This window comes from Ictidomys tridecemlineatus, chromosome 15 (assembly GCF_052094955.1).
Source record: "Ictidomys tridecemlineatus isolate mIctTri1 chromosome 15, mIctTri1.hap1, whole genome shotgun sequence".
Classification (NCBI taxonomy): Eukaryota; Metazoa; Chordata; class Mammalia; order Rodentia; family Sciuridae; genus Ictidomys; species Ictidomys tridecemlineatus.
Window position 1 is genome coordinate 59,793,872 of NC_135491.1, and position 17,643 is coordinate 59,811,514.

At 49.0% G+C, this 17,643-nt stretch overlaps 1 protein-coding gene across 4 annotated transcripts in view; it reads left to right on the plus strand.

Annotated features, from left to right (window-relative positions):
- Positions 1 to 17,643, plus strand: part of Zc3h18 (zinc finger CCCH-type containing 18) — a 51,247-nt gene that overhangs the window by 14,304 nt on the left and 19,300 nt on the right. For 3 of the 4 annotated variants that reach the window (XM_078032810.1, XM_005335427.5, XM_040278882.2), the window contains 5 exons: positions 7,597 to 7,745; positions 8,059 to 8,151; positions 8,834 to 8,991; positions 13,124 to 13,241; positions 14,659 to 14,927. In XM_078032810.1, the coding sequence (XP_077888936.1) occupies positions 7,597 to 7,745; positions 8,059 to 8,151; positions 8,834 to 8,991; positions 13,124 to 13,241; positions 14,659 to 14,927 (787 nt within the window). The remainder of the gene's footprint in view (positions 1 to 7,596; positions 7,746 to 8,058; positions 8,152 to 8,833; positions 8,992 to 13,123; positions 13,242 to 14,658; positions 14,928 to 17,643) is intronic. The other variant, XM_078032811.1, reaches the window with a different exon arrangement.

The window sequence follows — 17,643 nt, forward strand, 5'->3', positions numbered from 1 at the left end:
AGGGCTTGCAAGCACTCAAAACAGGAAACCTTCTAGGTGTCCCAAAGCTAAGGAGACCATCCGTGCAGTGGAACACTCCACGGCTGGTAGGAGCCCAGGGAAAAGAACGCTGGCTAGCTGCAGGAACCTGGGGGACATGCCAGCGAGGAAAGCCAGCGTGCAGGGCTGCTCAGGGCTTGGTGTGGGACTCCAGGAACATGCATCTCCAGAGCCGGCAGAGCCCACGTGAGGCTGGGGCTGAGCGCTGAGGAATGCAGGGCTTCCTTCTTGAACATTCTAGCTAGATGGTGGTTATGACTGCACAGCTTTGTGAGTACACTAAAAACTACTAGATTGTACGTTTGTCTCTTTTTTTTGTAGATGGACATGATTATTTTATTTATTTTTTTATGTGGTGCTGAGGATCGAACCCAGTGCCTCATGCATGAGAGGCAAGCAAGTGCTCAACCACTGACCTACAACCCCAGCCCCTAGATCATATGATTTTAACAGGTGTGTGAGGTATGCTTCCATGACTACTTGTGATCTATTGATAAATCATTTAGTTGCCTAGGGCACACATTGGTACTTGTGACCACTGACTGCAAAGTGTACCAGCAATACAACTTTTAAACATTTTCAAGAATTGATACTTTGTGGCATGTTTTTACCTCTAGATCTGTTAAAGCAGAACACAAGAGTTCCATACACAAAGGAATAAGAAGCATTTGGAGGGTTTTTTTTGTCCTTTTTTTTTTTTAGAATTGGGGATTGAACCCAAGGGCACTTAACTACTGACCCACATCCTTAGCCCTTTATTTTTTATTTTGAGACAGGGTCTCACTAAGTTGCTGAGGCTAACCTTGAACTTGAAATCCTCCTGTCTCAGCCTCCCAAGTCATTGGGTATAGTTGTGCCTCACCACACGCAGCAAGAAGCATTTTCCTTAAGCTGTCCTGCTTCAGGTTTCTGTATCCCTCTGTGAACAAGCACTAGTCCATTTGTAACTGCCCTTGTTGTTGGTTTTTTTAATTGTGGAAGAAACGTGTTTTTCATGGAATTGACCATCTTGATTCAGGGTTACTGAAAGCACTTTGTTGTGTGACTGTCCCCATCAAGCATCTCTAGGACATTGTCAGCTCACAGCACTGAAACTGTGCCCAGCAAACCACAGTCCCTGTTCTCTATTCCAGTCCCAGCACTCCCCACTCTGCTTTTTGTCTCCGTGGACCCAACTTTGTTTTGGTACCTCATATAAGTGGAATCATGCAGAATTTGTCATTTGGTGACTGGCTCATTTTGTAGGGCCTACTTCTCAGGGTTCACCTGTGCACAGCATGTGCTGGAATTTCCTTCCTTGTTAAGACGGAGTAATATTTCATTGAACAGACAGACTGCATTGTTTTTGTCTGTTTATCTGCCGTTGCACACTTGGCTTGTTTCTACCTCTTGGTACTGTGGATAATGCTACGAACACGTGTGCAAATATCTTTGAGACCCCTGATTTCAATTTTTTTGCAAATAGACCACAAGTGGGATTGCAAATCATAGGGTAATTCTACCTTTGTTTTGATAGAGCTGTGATCAAACCCAGGGCCTCATATGTTCTGAGCAGCTCTTCACTGAACTAAACCCCTGCTTTACTTTTTTTTTTTTTGGTACTAAGGATTGAACCCAGGGGTGCTTAACCACTTAGCCACATCCCCAGTACTTTTAAAATATTTTATTTAGAGACAGGGGACAGGGTTTGGCTGAGTTGTTTAGTGCCTCACTAAATTACTGACGCTGGCATTGAACTTGAGATCCTCCTGCCTCGGCCTCCAGAGCCACTGGGATTACAGGCATGCACCAGCACCTGGCCCCCAGCCTTTTAATGTCTTGAAGAACTGCCCAGCTCTATTCCACAGTAGGTGCACCCTTCTGTGTCCCCCGGCATTGCACAAAGGCTCCCATATTTCCACACCCTCACCAGCATTGCTTTTGATTTTCTGTAGGAGCATTTCCAGTGGGTGCAAGGTGGCCTCTTGTGCGTTTTTTGTTTTGGGGGGGTACTGGGGATTGAACTCGGAAATACTTAACCATTGAGCCACATCCCCAGCCCTATTTTGTATTTTATTTAGAGACAGGGTCTCACTGAGTTGCTTAGCGCCTCACTTTTGCTGAGGCTGGCTTTGAACTCGTGATCCTCCTGCCTCAGCCTCCAGAGCCACTGGGATTTGGCATGCACCACTGTACTGGGCCACCTTATGGTTTGGATTTGCATTTTCCTAATGTGTGTGTTTAGCCACTTATGTGCTGCTTGGCCTTTTGTATATTTTCCTTAAGAAATATCTTTTGTTCATTTTCAAATCCCTGCATTCTCTTTTGTGTTTAAAGCAGCAGGCCTGAGTGTGGACTGGGGACCCCTGGGGGTCCTTGAGACCCTTTCAGGACACCTCCTGCAGGTTAAAACTGTTTCCTAATACTAAGACCATGCTGGCAGTAAGGTGTTCACCATCGTGCGCTCATGAAGAGTGCCGACCCATTCAGCGTCTCATACAGCAGTGAGCATTATAATTTAACTAAATTTTACACTTGAGTAAATGTCTTCTGAAAAATGAAACATAGGGCTGGGGTTGTGGCTCAGCGGTAGAGCACTCACCTAGCATGCCTGAAGCACAGGGTTCGATTCTCAGCACCACATACAAATAAATAAAATAAAGGTCCATCAACAACTAAAAAATATATATATATATATATATATATATATATATATATATATATATATATATATATAAGAGAAACATAGAGGTACAGCTTACGTGCCACAGAAGTCACACATTTAAAATGTACAGTTTTTAATTGATTTTTACTGAATTTGCCAAGTTATTCAGCAATCACCACAATCCAGTTTAGAGCTTTTGCACCATGGTGAAAGATCCCTTAGTGTTCATCTCAGCACAATGGGATGGCCTTTTGCACGGAGCCCTCGCCCCACACCCAAGCCTCTTGAGAGGGACTTGAGGATCTTAAGGGATAGTGCTTTGGAGGTTTGAGTGACAGGTGATGGAATGGTGCCTGGAAAAAATGACAGACAGATGTACCATAGCATTGTGGGCCTAGGCCCTTGGCAGGAAGAATGTGGGCCCCTCACTTCAAATAGAACAATGGCAATTTGCAAACAGTGTTAAAACCTGCACTCTCAAATAAAAACGAGACTTTGGAAAATTGGAATCTGCCACCGACTGCATCTGCTTCCCATTGTGTAGCGAATTCTCCACCTGACCACTGGGTGGTGCTGCAGAGTCATGCCAGGGAAGAGGTGCGCTCAGAGTTGCAGACAGACCAAGAACTTCATGAGAGCTGGGGTCCCACTGCACAGCACTCGTCTGAAGGACTGTGGGGACAGCAGCAAGAGTGTCTGGGGGGCTGTGAGCACCTCTCTGCAGTTGCACCACCCTGGAGCACAGAAGCAGATGGAGCATCCTGCTGCTGTCAGCAGGACGAAGCTGCCAGAGGAGACCTCATGCCACGCCTCCTGTCAAGTAGTCAAGGAATGTTTTCATGGAATATCTATGTTTTCAGACATTTGATTTATTTTTAAGTAGATTCATGAAATATCTTTGAGGTTTCTCATTTAGCTTGGATACAGAAAATATCACTAGAAATGACCCCCATAAACAGGCCACCTAGGGTGCTGGGAAAAAAAGGTTAAGAAAACTGCTAGTCTCAAGTCTGTGTTCCTTAAAGAAGCAGCTGAGAAGGTGTGCTGTTCTCTGCTGTTGTGAGCTGAGGAGGGATATGACCTAGGAGTCCTTGTGTGGTGCCCGCAGTGTGCAGAGGTTCACTGGGTTTCGGGCCTGTCAACATGCAGATTCGGAGCTCTTTGGTTTGTCTTAAGCTTAGTTACTGTTTTTTTTGTTTTGTTTTGTTTTATATTCTGACTTCCTTTTGTGAAGTGTTTTTGAAAAACCACTGAAGCACTTTAATCTGTTCTTTACCTAGACAACCTCTGTTTATTACCTGCTTGGAATTATGCAGGCTAACAGGAAAGAAGGGACTGAGGGAAATTCAAATACAATCACTGTGTCAGAAGGCTTTGTTTACAGTTAGGGTATAAAGCAAGTACTTTGTGTGGGAAATAGAAACACTGTAAAATTACCTCAGCTGTTCTAGCAGTACCTTTGCAAATGTGGGGATGGTGTGTCTGAGGGATGGGATTGGTTGGCTGTTCAACAAATCAAAAATTAAAATTCTGGTAGTTTGTGGACCCAACACACATGAGCACTCATGCAGTTGCACACCACAGACACTGTGCATGCTGCTCCTGGTGTCCTCACACTAGGAAAGAGGGATCCCCGGTTGTTGGACGTGGGATTGTGGACAGCAACTGCCAGGCCAGAGGTGCAGCAGTTTCCTGTACATGGGTTGTATCTGTTTCACTGACACAGTTTGGGTCTGTTTCTATTAAGGCCGTGGGTTCCTTTTTTGTAGCTATATTGTTCAGTGACAAAAAGCAACACAGAGTAATACAGTATACACAAGGGAAACTGGCAAGTGTCTCATTAGAGGTTCATTGGTCCCAATAAGTTAACAACTGCTTTTGGCACAGGACCCTGGAGGCCTGGAGTAGGAAGGATTCTTCACGGGCTGCCTTTTAGAGTTGTGGATACTTTTTATTTACATGCATTTCTATGTCTAGTTGTTCTATCATGAAACATGTATATAAAATATACAGTGTCTATAGGGGCATAAAGCTGAATTTTTAAAAGGGTAGAATTGCCGAGGTGCCCACCCTCCAGTTAAGAAAAGAATACTCTTTTCCTGGGAAGCCCCATGTGCTGAGGGTGGCACTTAGATGTGCAGGGGTGAAGGAACTGCCGGGCCGTCTTGACAGCTCTGGCTCGTCTCCATTTCCACTTGCAGAGTTCTAGCACGGGAAGAGTGAGTGTTTGTTTATGCACTCAGAATTGCAGTTCACCCAGGTTTTGTGTTTGTGAAATTCCATAAAAGCAGACGACCAGCTGAGTGAGGCAGCGCGGTCTGCGATGCCAGCAGCTCTGGAGGCTAAGACAGGAGGATGGCAAGTTTGAGGCCATCCTGCCTCAAAATAAAAAATAAAAAGGGCTTGGGTACAGCTCAGTGGTAGAGCATCCCTGGGGTCAATCTCCAGACCACAAAAGCATACCAAAACAACAAGCAGAAGACCTCGCAGTTCTAAAACATTTGCATTTTTGCTTCTGTTGACTTTTTTTTAAGTTGTAGATAGACAAATACCTCTACTTTATTTTTATGTGATGCTGGATCAAACCCAGTGCCCCACACATGCAAGGCAAGCACTCTACCGCTGAGCCACAACCCTGGCCCTCCATTGCCTTTTTTAAACAAATTCTTTTAAAATGATGACAGTAATGTACTGATGGGGCGTCAAGTTTCCCCTCCCCTCAGTCCCAGTGGTTTGGTGCTGGGCTTAGGCACTCTTGTTCTGTGTCTGCCCTTTGCTAGACAGCTCTCCTCCTTCCTGAAGCCCTCTTCCTCTTTGCTTGGGTGGCCAGGGCTCAGGACCCTTCTCAGCAGGGTGCTGGCTTAGTAGCCAGTAATAGGCGGCCCGGGGAGCTGGGCGTTGTCACTGCATCTGGCAGAATGCCTGGGCCCCCTCTCACCTTCCTCCTCATGCTCCGTGGCCTCCTCTGGCGCACCTGTTCCTTGTTTCTCCTGCTACATGCGTGCCCTGGGGTGTCTTTTGGTAGTGGGTCTATGGGTGGTGCTTTGGTTTTTGTCTTGAAAATTTGTGAATTTCGAAAAATAGCAAATATCTGCTCATTTACCACCCAGATATATATGATAAGGAAATTGCAGAAAAGTGTGATTTATGTTGTTAATACTTTTCTCTACTTGAAAATTTTCTACGGTAAGCTTTTGTTGTATTTTAATAACAAACAACATTAACTGCGGCATGGATGTTGTGGGTTGGATTGTGAAGTGGATGGTGCTTGTGATCTCTTCCATGCCTGATTGCAGTCTTGCTTCTGAGCCCTCTGAGGCCTGGGGACCCCAACCCCACAGAAGAGTGTTTCCAGCTGCTTTTGACTTACATGTGTTCTCTTAAATATTTTTAGAAATTTAAAAAAGTCATTTTGTCATTTTTTTTTAATTTCCAGAGAAGCAATTTTTTAAGTATACTTTATTTCATGTTTAATTTAGACCAAATGCTATTATGTTATATTGAGTTGGTTTTAATGCAAGCTTTATTCATAATGCTTAAAAGTAAAGTTTGGTTTTTCCTAAATACCTAATGACTGTTTTTATTTAATTATAGAAGAGAAAACGTGATTTGTTGACAGAAATATTCAAACAGAATATCATTGTTTTGGATTGAACATATATTTTTAAATTACTTAAAATCTAGCTACATATTACCCACTGAAAATGTTTTGTAAAACTATGTAGATGCTATAAGCCATGTTTGCTTTTGAACCTGTTGTATATTCTGTTAAAAAAATAAATTTTTAAAAAGCAGTTCAGTCACTGATAAGGCATTATACATTTTGTGCTGAAAAGTTTATTGGTTTCCCTTAATGATCCTGGTTTTCTGTTGCTGAAAATCAGTTTTGATTCTTTGTGAGCAAAGTATAAAAGCCTAGTTTTATTATAATCATCGCTGTGTCTTTAATTTATCACACATTTTTAAGTCCCAGAAATATCCCAGAGTGGTTCTGAGAATTTTGATAAGGAAGTACAAATATTTGGAGATGGTGAAGATCACCCTGGGATAGACCTGCAGAACTCTGGTAATTGTCAGTGCTTCCCATCGATTTCTACTTCAGTGTGAATGTTCTCTGTGCCTGAAGAGGCTGCCTGGAGGCTGCAGCATGTCTCTGCACTGAACCTTGGGTCTGCAGAGCTCTGGGAATTTTCTGTTTTAATTAATGCTCATTGATATACACAACTGTCCTTAGTATCCACAGCCAGTTGGCTCCAGGATCCCCACAGATGCCGACATCTCAGGTGCTCAAGTCCTGGTGTGACATGGCATAGCACTCACAGAGAGCCTACACACACCTTTCCATAGACTCAGTCATCTCTAGATCAGTGGTAGTGCCCAACACACTGTAAGTGCTGTGGAAACAGTTGTTATACTGTATTGTTTAGGGAGTAATGACAAGAAAAGTCTGTAAAGGTTTAGTAATGATGCAGGGAATAATTTCAGTCTACATTTGGAGAATCGTATTGCAGATGTGGAGGCTAACTGCATGCACGCCTCACAAAGTGACTTTGAAACAGGGCCTGGGGATCCCTGTGCCCACCAGGAGCTCCTCCTCTAGGGAGTGCTGTCTCAGAAGCTCTCAGCTGAGCCAGGGCCCAGGTGGCTCAACCTGTCTGCTGTGGCGCTCTCGTGTGCAAGAGGCTGCTAGCCTTGTGGAGGGGCAGGAAGGCCAGGCAACCCTGACTGCAGCCACTGGCTCTGGGTGTCTCCAGGCTCAGCACATCCATCTCCTCATCCAGGGACCGCTGGAGCACTTGCTGGCCATATAGAACATTCCGGGTCTTTAGTACATGCTGCTGCTGTTCATCCCAGTCACTGCCCGTACAGTTAGGCTACTGGCATCCTTACTGACCTGATTTTTGTTTCCCCAGGAAATTGTACCTGGGGAATGAATTGTAGGTTCATACACCCCGGAGTGAACGACAAAGGGAACTACTCCCTCATCACCAAAGCTGACCCTTTCCCACCTAATGGTGCCCCGCCTCTTGGACCTCACCCACTGATGCCTGCCAACCCTTGGGTGCGTGAACACCTCTTCTTCTTTAATTGCTAGCATATTGAACATCTGGGTACTGTCTGAATCTCGGGCTTAAGACAAATTAGTATATGCCTCGTGGACAAGGCATCTTCTGGCTGAGGAGAGGCATAGAGTGGCCCTTTTGGATGCTTCTGTGCAGAGTGGCCCTGGATGTTTTGGGGGACGCTTTAGGCTTGGGCGGGAGAGTCATTCATGTGCAGCGAGCTTGTGTTTTAGTTGATGTTTTGCTTTGTTTCCTTTCGATTTTAAAGTTTTGCTTGCCTTATCAACTTTTCCACTTTCGTTTTTTTAACAGGGTGGGCCAGTGGTCGATGAGATCTTGCCTCCACCCCCTCCAGAACCTCCAACAGAGAGTGCCTGGGAGCGAGGACTCCGGCATGCCAAGGAGGTAACGGTCCATGCGGCCCTGAGGAGGCTCCATGGTGGGCTTGCCTTGCACCAAAACCTAGTCAGAGCTTTGAAAGCTGTGGGGTATTGCTGTGGTTCCTGTGAGAGTTAAAGAATGGAAATGATGTCTGTCTCTGTGAGTTGGCCCAGGTCACACGCACACCCCAGGAGGCCAGGGAGGTCAAGCCCAGAACACAGACATGCCATCTTTAGGTGGTTGGGGCAGCCTAGCAGACAGAGGGCTGACTCCAGCCACTCCATGGGGCCCACTGCCCAGGACCCACCCCCCACCCGCCTGAGGCCCAGCACCTGCTCCGCTGGGGCTCCCGTCACTGCCCAGTGTGGCTCCTGCTTAGTGCTCTGGTCATTCTCCAGGGAGAGGAAGACAGAGCCCCTCCTTTCACACGCCCTCTGAGTATACACACTTGTGCATACTCACCACACTCGGTCGGTCCTCATTACCAAAGGACCTTGGTCCTGTCCCTCCACTGTTCACAGGAAGTGACAAGCTCCATTGTGCCTCACTTGCACTTACATGAGCCACAGCATCGCTTTCATGCCCCTCCCAAGAGGTGCTGGTGCTGGGGGTCCTGTGCCTGCCCCTTGCCATCGGCCTCAGCAGACCTTTTCCCTGCGTCCCTCACGGTGACTTGAGTGTGACTTCTTTCTTCCTCCAATGGTAGGTTTTAAAAAAAGCAACCATTCGAAAAGAACAGGAACCTGATTTTGAAGAGAAAAGGTTCACAGTGACCATTGGTGAAGATGAACGCGAGTTTGACAAAGAAAATGAAGTTTTCCGAGATTGGAATTCTCGGGTCCCGAGAGATGTCAGAGATACAACGTAAGGACTGCTCTTCCTCCTCTTACAGAAGATCGGGGGTGGGAGAGCTTGGTGGAAAGCAATTGCCTAGCAAACAGAAGCCAGAGTTTGTTCCCCAGCACAAAGGGGGAGGGTCAAGTGCCCCCCCCCCCCGCTCACCAGTGCTCTGGTGAGAGTGGCCACATGTGAGTCTCAAGGCACCTTGGCATTGGTGCCACCCATCCTTGAAGGCGTGGAAATGCCACCCCTGAGCTAATTCAGACTCCCTCTGCAGTCGCTTCCCCTTGTTTGCTGGCCTCTGGTGGTGTCCCAGCTCTACCTGTGGGCCCTGTGGTGGCTGCAGCTGTCAAGGGAGCCCCTAGGTGTGTCTCTCTCCTCACTCTGCTGGTCACCAGGAGCCAGGGAATGTGCACCGTCCACCACAGCAGTCCAAGGGCATGGCCATTGTGGCCCTCTCACTGTCCATACTGTGCTATTGCTGCCCTCCAAACCTTTAGTGCTGGCGTTTAAAAGTCGTGATGGAGAAAGTACGCGGAATTGAATGAGTCGGATTCTGAGGCATCACGCGGCCTGGAAAGTGCTGCCTCCCCTGCCCACTTCTGCCCTAGGGATGGTGCTTTACCCTCACAGAACAGAAACGGGCGAGGTTTCTGCTGGCAGAGCAGTGAGGTTAGGGCACGGGTCCTGGGAACTGACCTCCATCTCACCCAGCGGTCCCACTGACTTGTCTCTACCTGGGTCTTGGGGCAGTGCTCATGTTGCAAAGTTGGCAGGCAGGCGCACACTGTGTGGTGCCAGTCCTGCCAGTGGGGCCTGTGCTCAGGACCCAGGGTGGAGACCACAGGCACAGAGCCCCTTACAACTTGCATTATGCCGTTTGTTGCTGGTGGTCAAAAATTCAGCTGGAAAATTCCAGAGATGAGCAATTTAAGTAACTCGGGTCATCCCATATCGTCATAGTCTACGTTATTACGTCAGCCTCTCACAATGCCTATAGACTTCATCACAGGCACGAAGGGAACCATCTGTAGAGTTGAGTCTGCTTGCAGGACATGCTGAGAGGATTCCCTGTGGACGGGAACACTTGCACATCCTTCTAGTGAAGTTCTGCACATGGACGTTGGCAGATGGCAAAAGGATGTTTAAATCAGAACTGAGTGTGGCCCAGATGTCTGCAGGGTCACCGTGGGCAGGGGGCTGACGCTCAGGAGCCTCTTCTTGAGCAAGGTGTGCACGATGGTATTGTCATTCACACCTGGAGTATTGGTGAGCGTTCAGGAGGTGGTATGACTTCAGGAAGTACAGAATACTCTGAATTCATGTGCTTGTTTATAGGAGGGAAAGAAGGGCAGTTTTTACACCCTGTTTCCCGTTCCCCTGGCTGGAATGGGGAGCTGTGAGGTGTGTCTGCTTGGAGGTGGTTCAGTGCCAAGTTTGATGACAGACTTCACAGAGTGCCCTGGCCTTGGTGCAGAAGCCTGTAGTTCCAGTCCTGCCCTGCGTGTGGTGCAGGAGCAGCCCTCAGCTGCTTAAGCTATGCAGGTGGGGCTGAGGCTACGGGCAGTGCTGAGAGCAGGCTTTTGACTGCGTTGTGTTCCTGTGTTTTTTAACATTCTCTGTGCTCAGAGTGGATGTGGGGGCTTTGTGCCTGACCCCTTCCAGACTGGATGAGTCAGGATCTCTGCAAAAGCACCCCAGTGTTTGTTGTAGATGTTGGGGGAAGACTGCCAGTCAGAGTCTCAGCCAGACATAGGTCACCCACTTCCTGTAACAAAGAGTGGCCAGTGGAAGGAAGTGTTCACCGTTTGGCTGCAAAACCAGGAGCAAAGACTGGGTACCATGGAGGGAGTGAGCCAGTGCCAGTTGAAACTGCTAGAACTGAGAGGTTAAGAGGAAGTTCAGAAGGAGTGAGACCCTGGCCTCTGAGAAGGTGCCAGCTGACCTGTGGACAGTGAAGCTGGACAGGGAGGAGGGAACCATTGGCACCTGGTTGCTCCAAGTGGACCCAGCAAGTTTCCCTTCGCCTGGCTTAGCTGAGGGGCCCTCCTTGGCCAGTGGGGAAGGCCACTCTGCTGCAGCATGTAGAGGGTGGCACAGATGCTATCCCTGCAAGACTGTTTCTTTGAGAGATACTTTATAACTTGGGATAAAAAGCAGAGGTGCATGTTTTAGAATCTTTAGTATTATTTTCTGAGCCTGGGTTTCCTTGTCTTTGAAGTGAGGGGGTTGAACTCTAAACTTCTAGCTCCCAACTTCAATTCTTACATATTCTCTAGCAGCTTCACTTTGCACCTTATCATGCCACTTCCTGGGTGGACTGTAGACAGAAACCTCCTCCTCTACAGAGAGGGACAGTTTCGCCCCATGGGCCCTGCTGATGTAGTGAACATAGAGCTCCAGGCCCACAGAAGACCTGTCATGCAGAGCGTCTCTGCCATCTACCAGAGCATGTGCAGGACCCTGCAGTGCCCGCTGATTAATCAGAGACTCTACAGACCAGGAGTACACGATCCCCTCTGCCAGATGCAGCCAGGGAGCCCAACCTTGCCTACCCTTGGGCGAGGGCCATTGACAGCTCAGGTTTCCCAAAACACAATTTGGGAAATGATTGTGGAGACCATGATACTCTTTAGTGGAACTTGTTTTTACATCAATGAATTGAGCAAACATCCTCCAGGTTCATTACAGATGTTTCTCAGTGTTTTTCAAAACAGTGCCTGAGAAGTCTGTTGTGAGCAAGCTCAAACTTAACAGCAGCATGTTGATGGGTGCCCACCTCGAGCCAGGCTGAGGAAGTGTGTGCATTCCATTCTGTTAGCTGTCTTTGTCTGGCTCATCTTGTGTCCCAGGGAAACTCTGCCTAAATGGAAAGAGGCCTTTCCATTTAGCTTAAATGATGTTCCCAAAACAGATATGCTGGCAGAGCCCTGGTGTCAGAGAACACATAGCCCTGAGATTTGATGGTGTTGGGGGCCTTTGGCTTTCTCTTGTCTAGGCCCACTTCAGGGTGTTTGCTTGCCCCTGCATGTCTGCAGCACCCGCGCACCATCACAGACCCACCGAGTACTGAGCTCTGCAGGAATGAAAAATGCAGGCATTGTCTGCAAGAGCCTTGGGGTTTCATCTCTGCCAAAGCCCTTTCGATCTTGGAGGGGAGCTCCTAGAGAGCAGTCGCTGCCCTGGAGGTGTCTGGGACCCATGTGAGCCACATGTACTCTCTGCCATCCTCCAGCTGGTGTGGCTGGTGCAAAGCCCAGGTGCTGGGCTCTAGTCAGGTCTCCCCAGGGGGTGGTCAGGTGCCTCATTCAGTGAGGAGCCACCCCGGCCTGTGTCCTTGGGTCTGTCTCTGGGCTCCCAGCTTCCCCCATCAGTTGTTTGTTTTCATGCACAGGATGACATGAACGGCGGGGGCTCTTTAGGATGTTGTGGTGTCTCAGAGGGTGTCTGCACTTTTGCGGGGTTTATTGGCTTGGCTTGTAGGTATGTCTTCCCCTGTGACCTGGGCATCTGCTTGTGCAGCCTCATGAATAAGGTCGCTGTGTTCTCTGGAATGGGCTTATGCTTATGAGCAGTGCAGGAAGAGCTGGCTGCCCAAGGCTTCTCGTTTGTTCACCTGTTCTTTTTATTTTTCAGGATAAACCTGCCATTTCTGGCTTGACACTCTCTTGTTCCTGTGTGATTTTCTTCTTCCTTGGTGTTGTGAATGAATTTCTCACACTGTCTCCTAACTAGTCCTCACCAGGGTCCTTGTTCATCAGCTCTCTGGGTTGTTGAGTCTGCACGTACCTTACAGAGCGAGCTCGTGCTATGCGGTCTCCAGGGTCCTCTGTTCGTCTTGTTGGGAGAGTGTGGGTTTCCATTCTCTTGAGTGCTTTCAGTAGGAATGGGTATTGAGTGTTTGTTGGATGTGCTTCCGAAATCTGTGAACATGATTCTGTGCTTTTTCTCTTCGGGTCTGCTGTTAGATGTAACCACACATTACAGATTTCCTAGTACTGACTCAGCCCTGCTTTCCTGGCCCAAGTCCCATACCGTCATGGTGTGTTGTTTCCGTAACGTGGTGCTGGGTCTTCCTTGCTTGTATTTCATGTAGCGTGTTTGCCTCTAGTATTCCTAAGTGATAAGATTTGCTTCTTACTGGCTCTCTTTTCAGACTTGAGCCTTATGCGGACCCTTACTATGACTATGAAATAGAGCGCTTTTGGCGTGGTGGACAATACGAGAATTTCAGGGTACAATATACAGAAACAGAGCCGTACCATAATTACCGAGTAAGTATGACTCAGATGTGTAGATGTGAATGTCACTGATTTACCCATTAAAACCACCACCACCTCCCGCCTTTGAAAAGGAATCTAAGTAGCCCAGGCTGGCCTTAGACTTGCCAACCTCAGCCTCCAGAGTCACTAGGATTGAAGGTATGCACCACTGCACCTGGCCAGAATCACCCTTTTCATTTATGGACTTTCACATGAGCTTATTCTGTCAGCACAGAGTGCTGATTGAACCCAAAGGGTTAAATTCAAGCCCATACTGGTGGTTTCTGGAGGACTGATTTGGGTACCCTGGGAATGCTTGTAACCTGAACAGGGGCTTCCCCGGACTTTGTTCTTGCCGTGGTTTGTAAAGTCAGACTGCTCATGAGGTCATTGATGCCAGTTTTCAAGGGACTCTGGCCGTCCCTAGCTCTTCCTCTGAGAGTCTCCTTAGCCATATTACTCACCTGTAGTCCACGGGCTGAGGACCCGTCTCTGACCACTCTGCCTTCTTGGTGTGGCAGAGGGTCGTCTGCGTTGGTGCTTCCTCCTGAGTCACTCTGGCTCTGAGAGCTCAGTGTCTGTGGACTGTGTGCTCAGGACTGTGAGCCCAGGTCTCTGCTCTTGGAGGGACATGGAAAGGCTATTCCAGGAAAGATCCCTCAAAAGCAGTTTGGCAGGTTTTATGTTGTGACTCAGGACAGAGCCAGGAGTTCTTAGGACCAGAGGGAAGTGGCCATGGCCCCAGGAGCTCAGCAGATGGTCAGAGGACCCTGTAGTCCAGAAAACCCCTGGCTGACCCTCTGGTGCCCACCTGCTCTACCGAGCAGCTTCCTCCTGGCGTTGGGCTGCAGGCTCCTGGTATACTGTCCCTACCCAGGGCAGCCACTATGATCCTCCTCTGCTGGGGGGTGGGGGCAGCAGGAAGGCCACGGTGTACACAGCGTGTCCCTGGAGAAATGCCCAGAATCTGTCAGGTGTGCTGGGCTCGGACGTCATTCTGTTTTGACACTGAATGTCAGAGGGGATGCACAGGTCTGCACCAAGGGTTGTGTAGAGGGTGCCACTCTTCCAGGCACCACCCAGGGGAGCCCCTCCTCGCACCTGCTGGCCTGGGCAGCTGTGCAAGCTCCATCCTCAGAGGAAGGAGCCGTGTCCAGAGGCCATGTCCTCTGGGTCATGTGCAGGAGTGCCAGCTGTGCACAGCTCGTGCCAGACTGGTGACAGGTTTGGAAGTGGCGGTCAGGGCAACCTCACTCTCGGATCTTGTGTGCCTCTGATTGGCACCTGCCTATATCTTAACGCGTTCTGAGGAGAACCCTGGGAACACCATGACTTGGGCGGTCCACACGCCAGCCCCTGCTCCCTCCCTCCCTCTGCCCGTCCATCAGGCATCCTACTGACAGCATGTGTGTTTGGCTTTTTAACGAAGGAAAGGGAAAGGGAACGTGAGCGAGAGAACAGACAGCGAGAGCGAGAGCGCGAACGGGAGCGTGACCGAGAGCGCGAGCGTCGGCAGAGGGAGCGCGAGCGGGAACGGGAGCGCGAGCGAGACAAGGAGCGGCAGCGGAGGAAGGAGGAGTGGGAGCGAGAGCGAGCCAAGCGCGACGAGAAGGACAGACAGCACCGCGACCGGGACAGGGACAAGGAGCGGGAGAAGGAGAAGGAGAAGCCAAAGCCCCGCTCCCCACAGCCACCAAGGTAGGCCACCTAGTCCTGGGGGGCTGGGGTCCTGAGCATGGGAGCGCCTGCCCTGAGCTGGTGGGAGGCTGCTGCTGCTGCTGCCAGGCAGCCCCCTTGACATGCAACCCGCACAGTTGCCAAAGAAACAGGTGCGCTTTGTTGGGTAGGTGCTGCCGGTCATGGGCAGCTGTTGTGTAGTGCACACTCCATACTGCGCCCCTCTCCTAAGCCCAGACAGTTTCTGGCCCCCGAGCTTAGACAGGGAGCAGTCTTGCTGGGCACCTATCGCTGGCAGTGTGGTGCTCCTGCAGCTGGAATGACAGCGGCACACGTCTTTCCACCGAGACGGCGGGTTCTCATGTGTGGCAAGGAAGCTGATGGCCTGCCACCTGGTGAGTGGGTGTGCATGCTGTGCTGGACCAGGCGAAGGCCTGAGAGGCAGGGCCGTGTCTCGGCCCGCACTCGGGGGACGTCCCTGCATTTGTCTAAATGCACGTGGGTACTAGGATGGAATGATGGGCCTCAGAGAATTGGGCCAAGTTGTGTGTGTGCACTTTCTACAGCTTTATTGTGATAAAGTGGGTGTACCTGTTAAAACGTACAATTGGGTGGTTTCTAGTATAATCACAAAGTTGTGCAGTCCTGATTACAATAACTTTAGAGCGTTCTTGTCTCCCAGAAAGAACTCCCCTACCCGCTGGCAGGCTCTCCCGTCTCCTCCACCCCCGTTTGCTGGCTCTGGCACCACAGGCCGCGTCCTCGTGTGTGTGGGTGTTCAGGGGGTGGTGTGGGGTGGCAGAGCCTGGCGGTGGTCTTCTCATCTAGCCTCTTTCCTTTAGAATATCCAAGGTTCATCCAGGTTAAAGCATTTCTGTTTCAGTCCTTCATCGCTTCTTGTAGCTGAATCAGCATCACGGCCACGCCACATTGTCTTTATTCATTCACTGTTGGTGGACATTCGACCCTTACACCTTTTGGCTGCTGTGACTGTGAACACTGTTGTGTGTTGTGTGGACTTCAGTTCTCCTTGGCCGTGCACTGAGGAATCCCAAGGTCACCTGGTGATGGTGTCGCTTCCTGAGGCCCCGCAGACTGTCTTCCAGGTGCAGCCCAGCCACCCTCTCTAGCAGTCTTGTTGCCCCTTGGCCGTCCCCGCGTGTGCGCGTGCTGCTGCCTCACGGCGTGTTTCCCTGGGGACTGAGACACCAAGCTGTCTCCTGCTCACTGGCCGTTTGTGCTTCTCTGGAGAAGTCTCTCTCCACACCCTTCCCCATCTTGCGGTTTGGCCTCTCAGTGCTGCTGCTCTAACAGCTCTTGCATTCTGCATTCAGGCCCTTGCTGAGTCTCTCGTTGGCAGCCGCGTCCCCATTCTGCCAGTCATCGTGCTGTCCTGATATTGTCATTAGAAGCACGTGTTCCCTTTGTACCTGTTTTTATTTTGAACCCTTGTACTGTTGGTATCATGTCTGAGATGACATTGCCTGATCCAAGGTGTTTTCCTCTTAAGAGTTTCATAGTTGCAGCTTTTATTTTTAAGCTGTTGAGCCGTTTTAAGGTACATTTTGTATATAGTGTGAGGCAGGGCTTCAGCCTCATTCTCCTACATGCATTGTCCTTGCACCGTTTGAGGATACTGTCCTTTCCACGTTGGAGTTCTAAGACTTCTTCTAAAAAGCTTAATAATGACATCATCCCATCCCATCCCATGCTTTGCTGGTGTCAACACCCTCCCATGACATGGGGCAAAATGTGGGAAAGGGATCAAAACAGCTTCTTTGGTGGGGGAGGGGGGAGGATAACTGGGGATTGAACTCAGGGGCACTCACATCCCAGCCATATTTCGTATTTTATTTAGAGACAGGGTCTCACTGAGTTGCTTAGATCCTCGCAGTTGCTGAGGCTGGCTTTGAACTCACAATCCTCCTGCCAAACTCCCCAGCCACTGGGAGTACAGGCGTGCGCCACCATGCTGGGCTTAAAGCAGCTCCTTATTGGGAAGTGCCCCAAAGCCCTTCCAAGGTCCATGCACTACAGTTGTGTTTTCTTTAATTCAGGGATTTTTTTTTTAAATTGCTTTTATTTTTTAAATATATGACAGCGGAATGCATCACAATTCTTATTACACACATAGAACACAATTTTTCATTTCTCTATATAAAGTATGTTCACACCAATTAATGTCTTCATACATGCATTTTAGATAATGATGTCCATCACATTCCACTATCATTACTAACCCCCTGCTCCCTTCCTTCCCCTCCCACCTCTCATAACATTCTTTATTTGGGCTTTAAAAGGCCCATTTTCAGCCTTTAGAATCTGGAAGGGTCGACTGTCCATCAGAGGACAGGAATGGGCCCTTTGTCTCCTTGCCTTATCCTCCTGGCTGGGCTCTGCCTTTCCTCGAGCACTGTTAGCAAGAGTGGGCTCTGGACTGCCCCTCTGCAGCAGTGTGCAGCTCCAGTGGGTGCAAAGATTGACGGCACGTTTGCAGGTGCAGCGATGGATCTCCTCATATGCTGTACTGGCCAGTGGTAGTCCAAGTGACATTCCTAGAGAGTGTTCAGAATGAGTCACATGTTTCCTCATGTGTCAAAAGAGTTTGTTCTACAAAGGACTGCTTTAAAGAACTCTTTTTTTTTTTTTTTTAATGTTTTTTAGTTGTTGATGGACCTTTATTTTATGTATTTACAAGTTGTGCTGAGAATTGAACCCAGTGCCTCACACTTGCTTG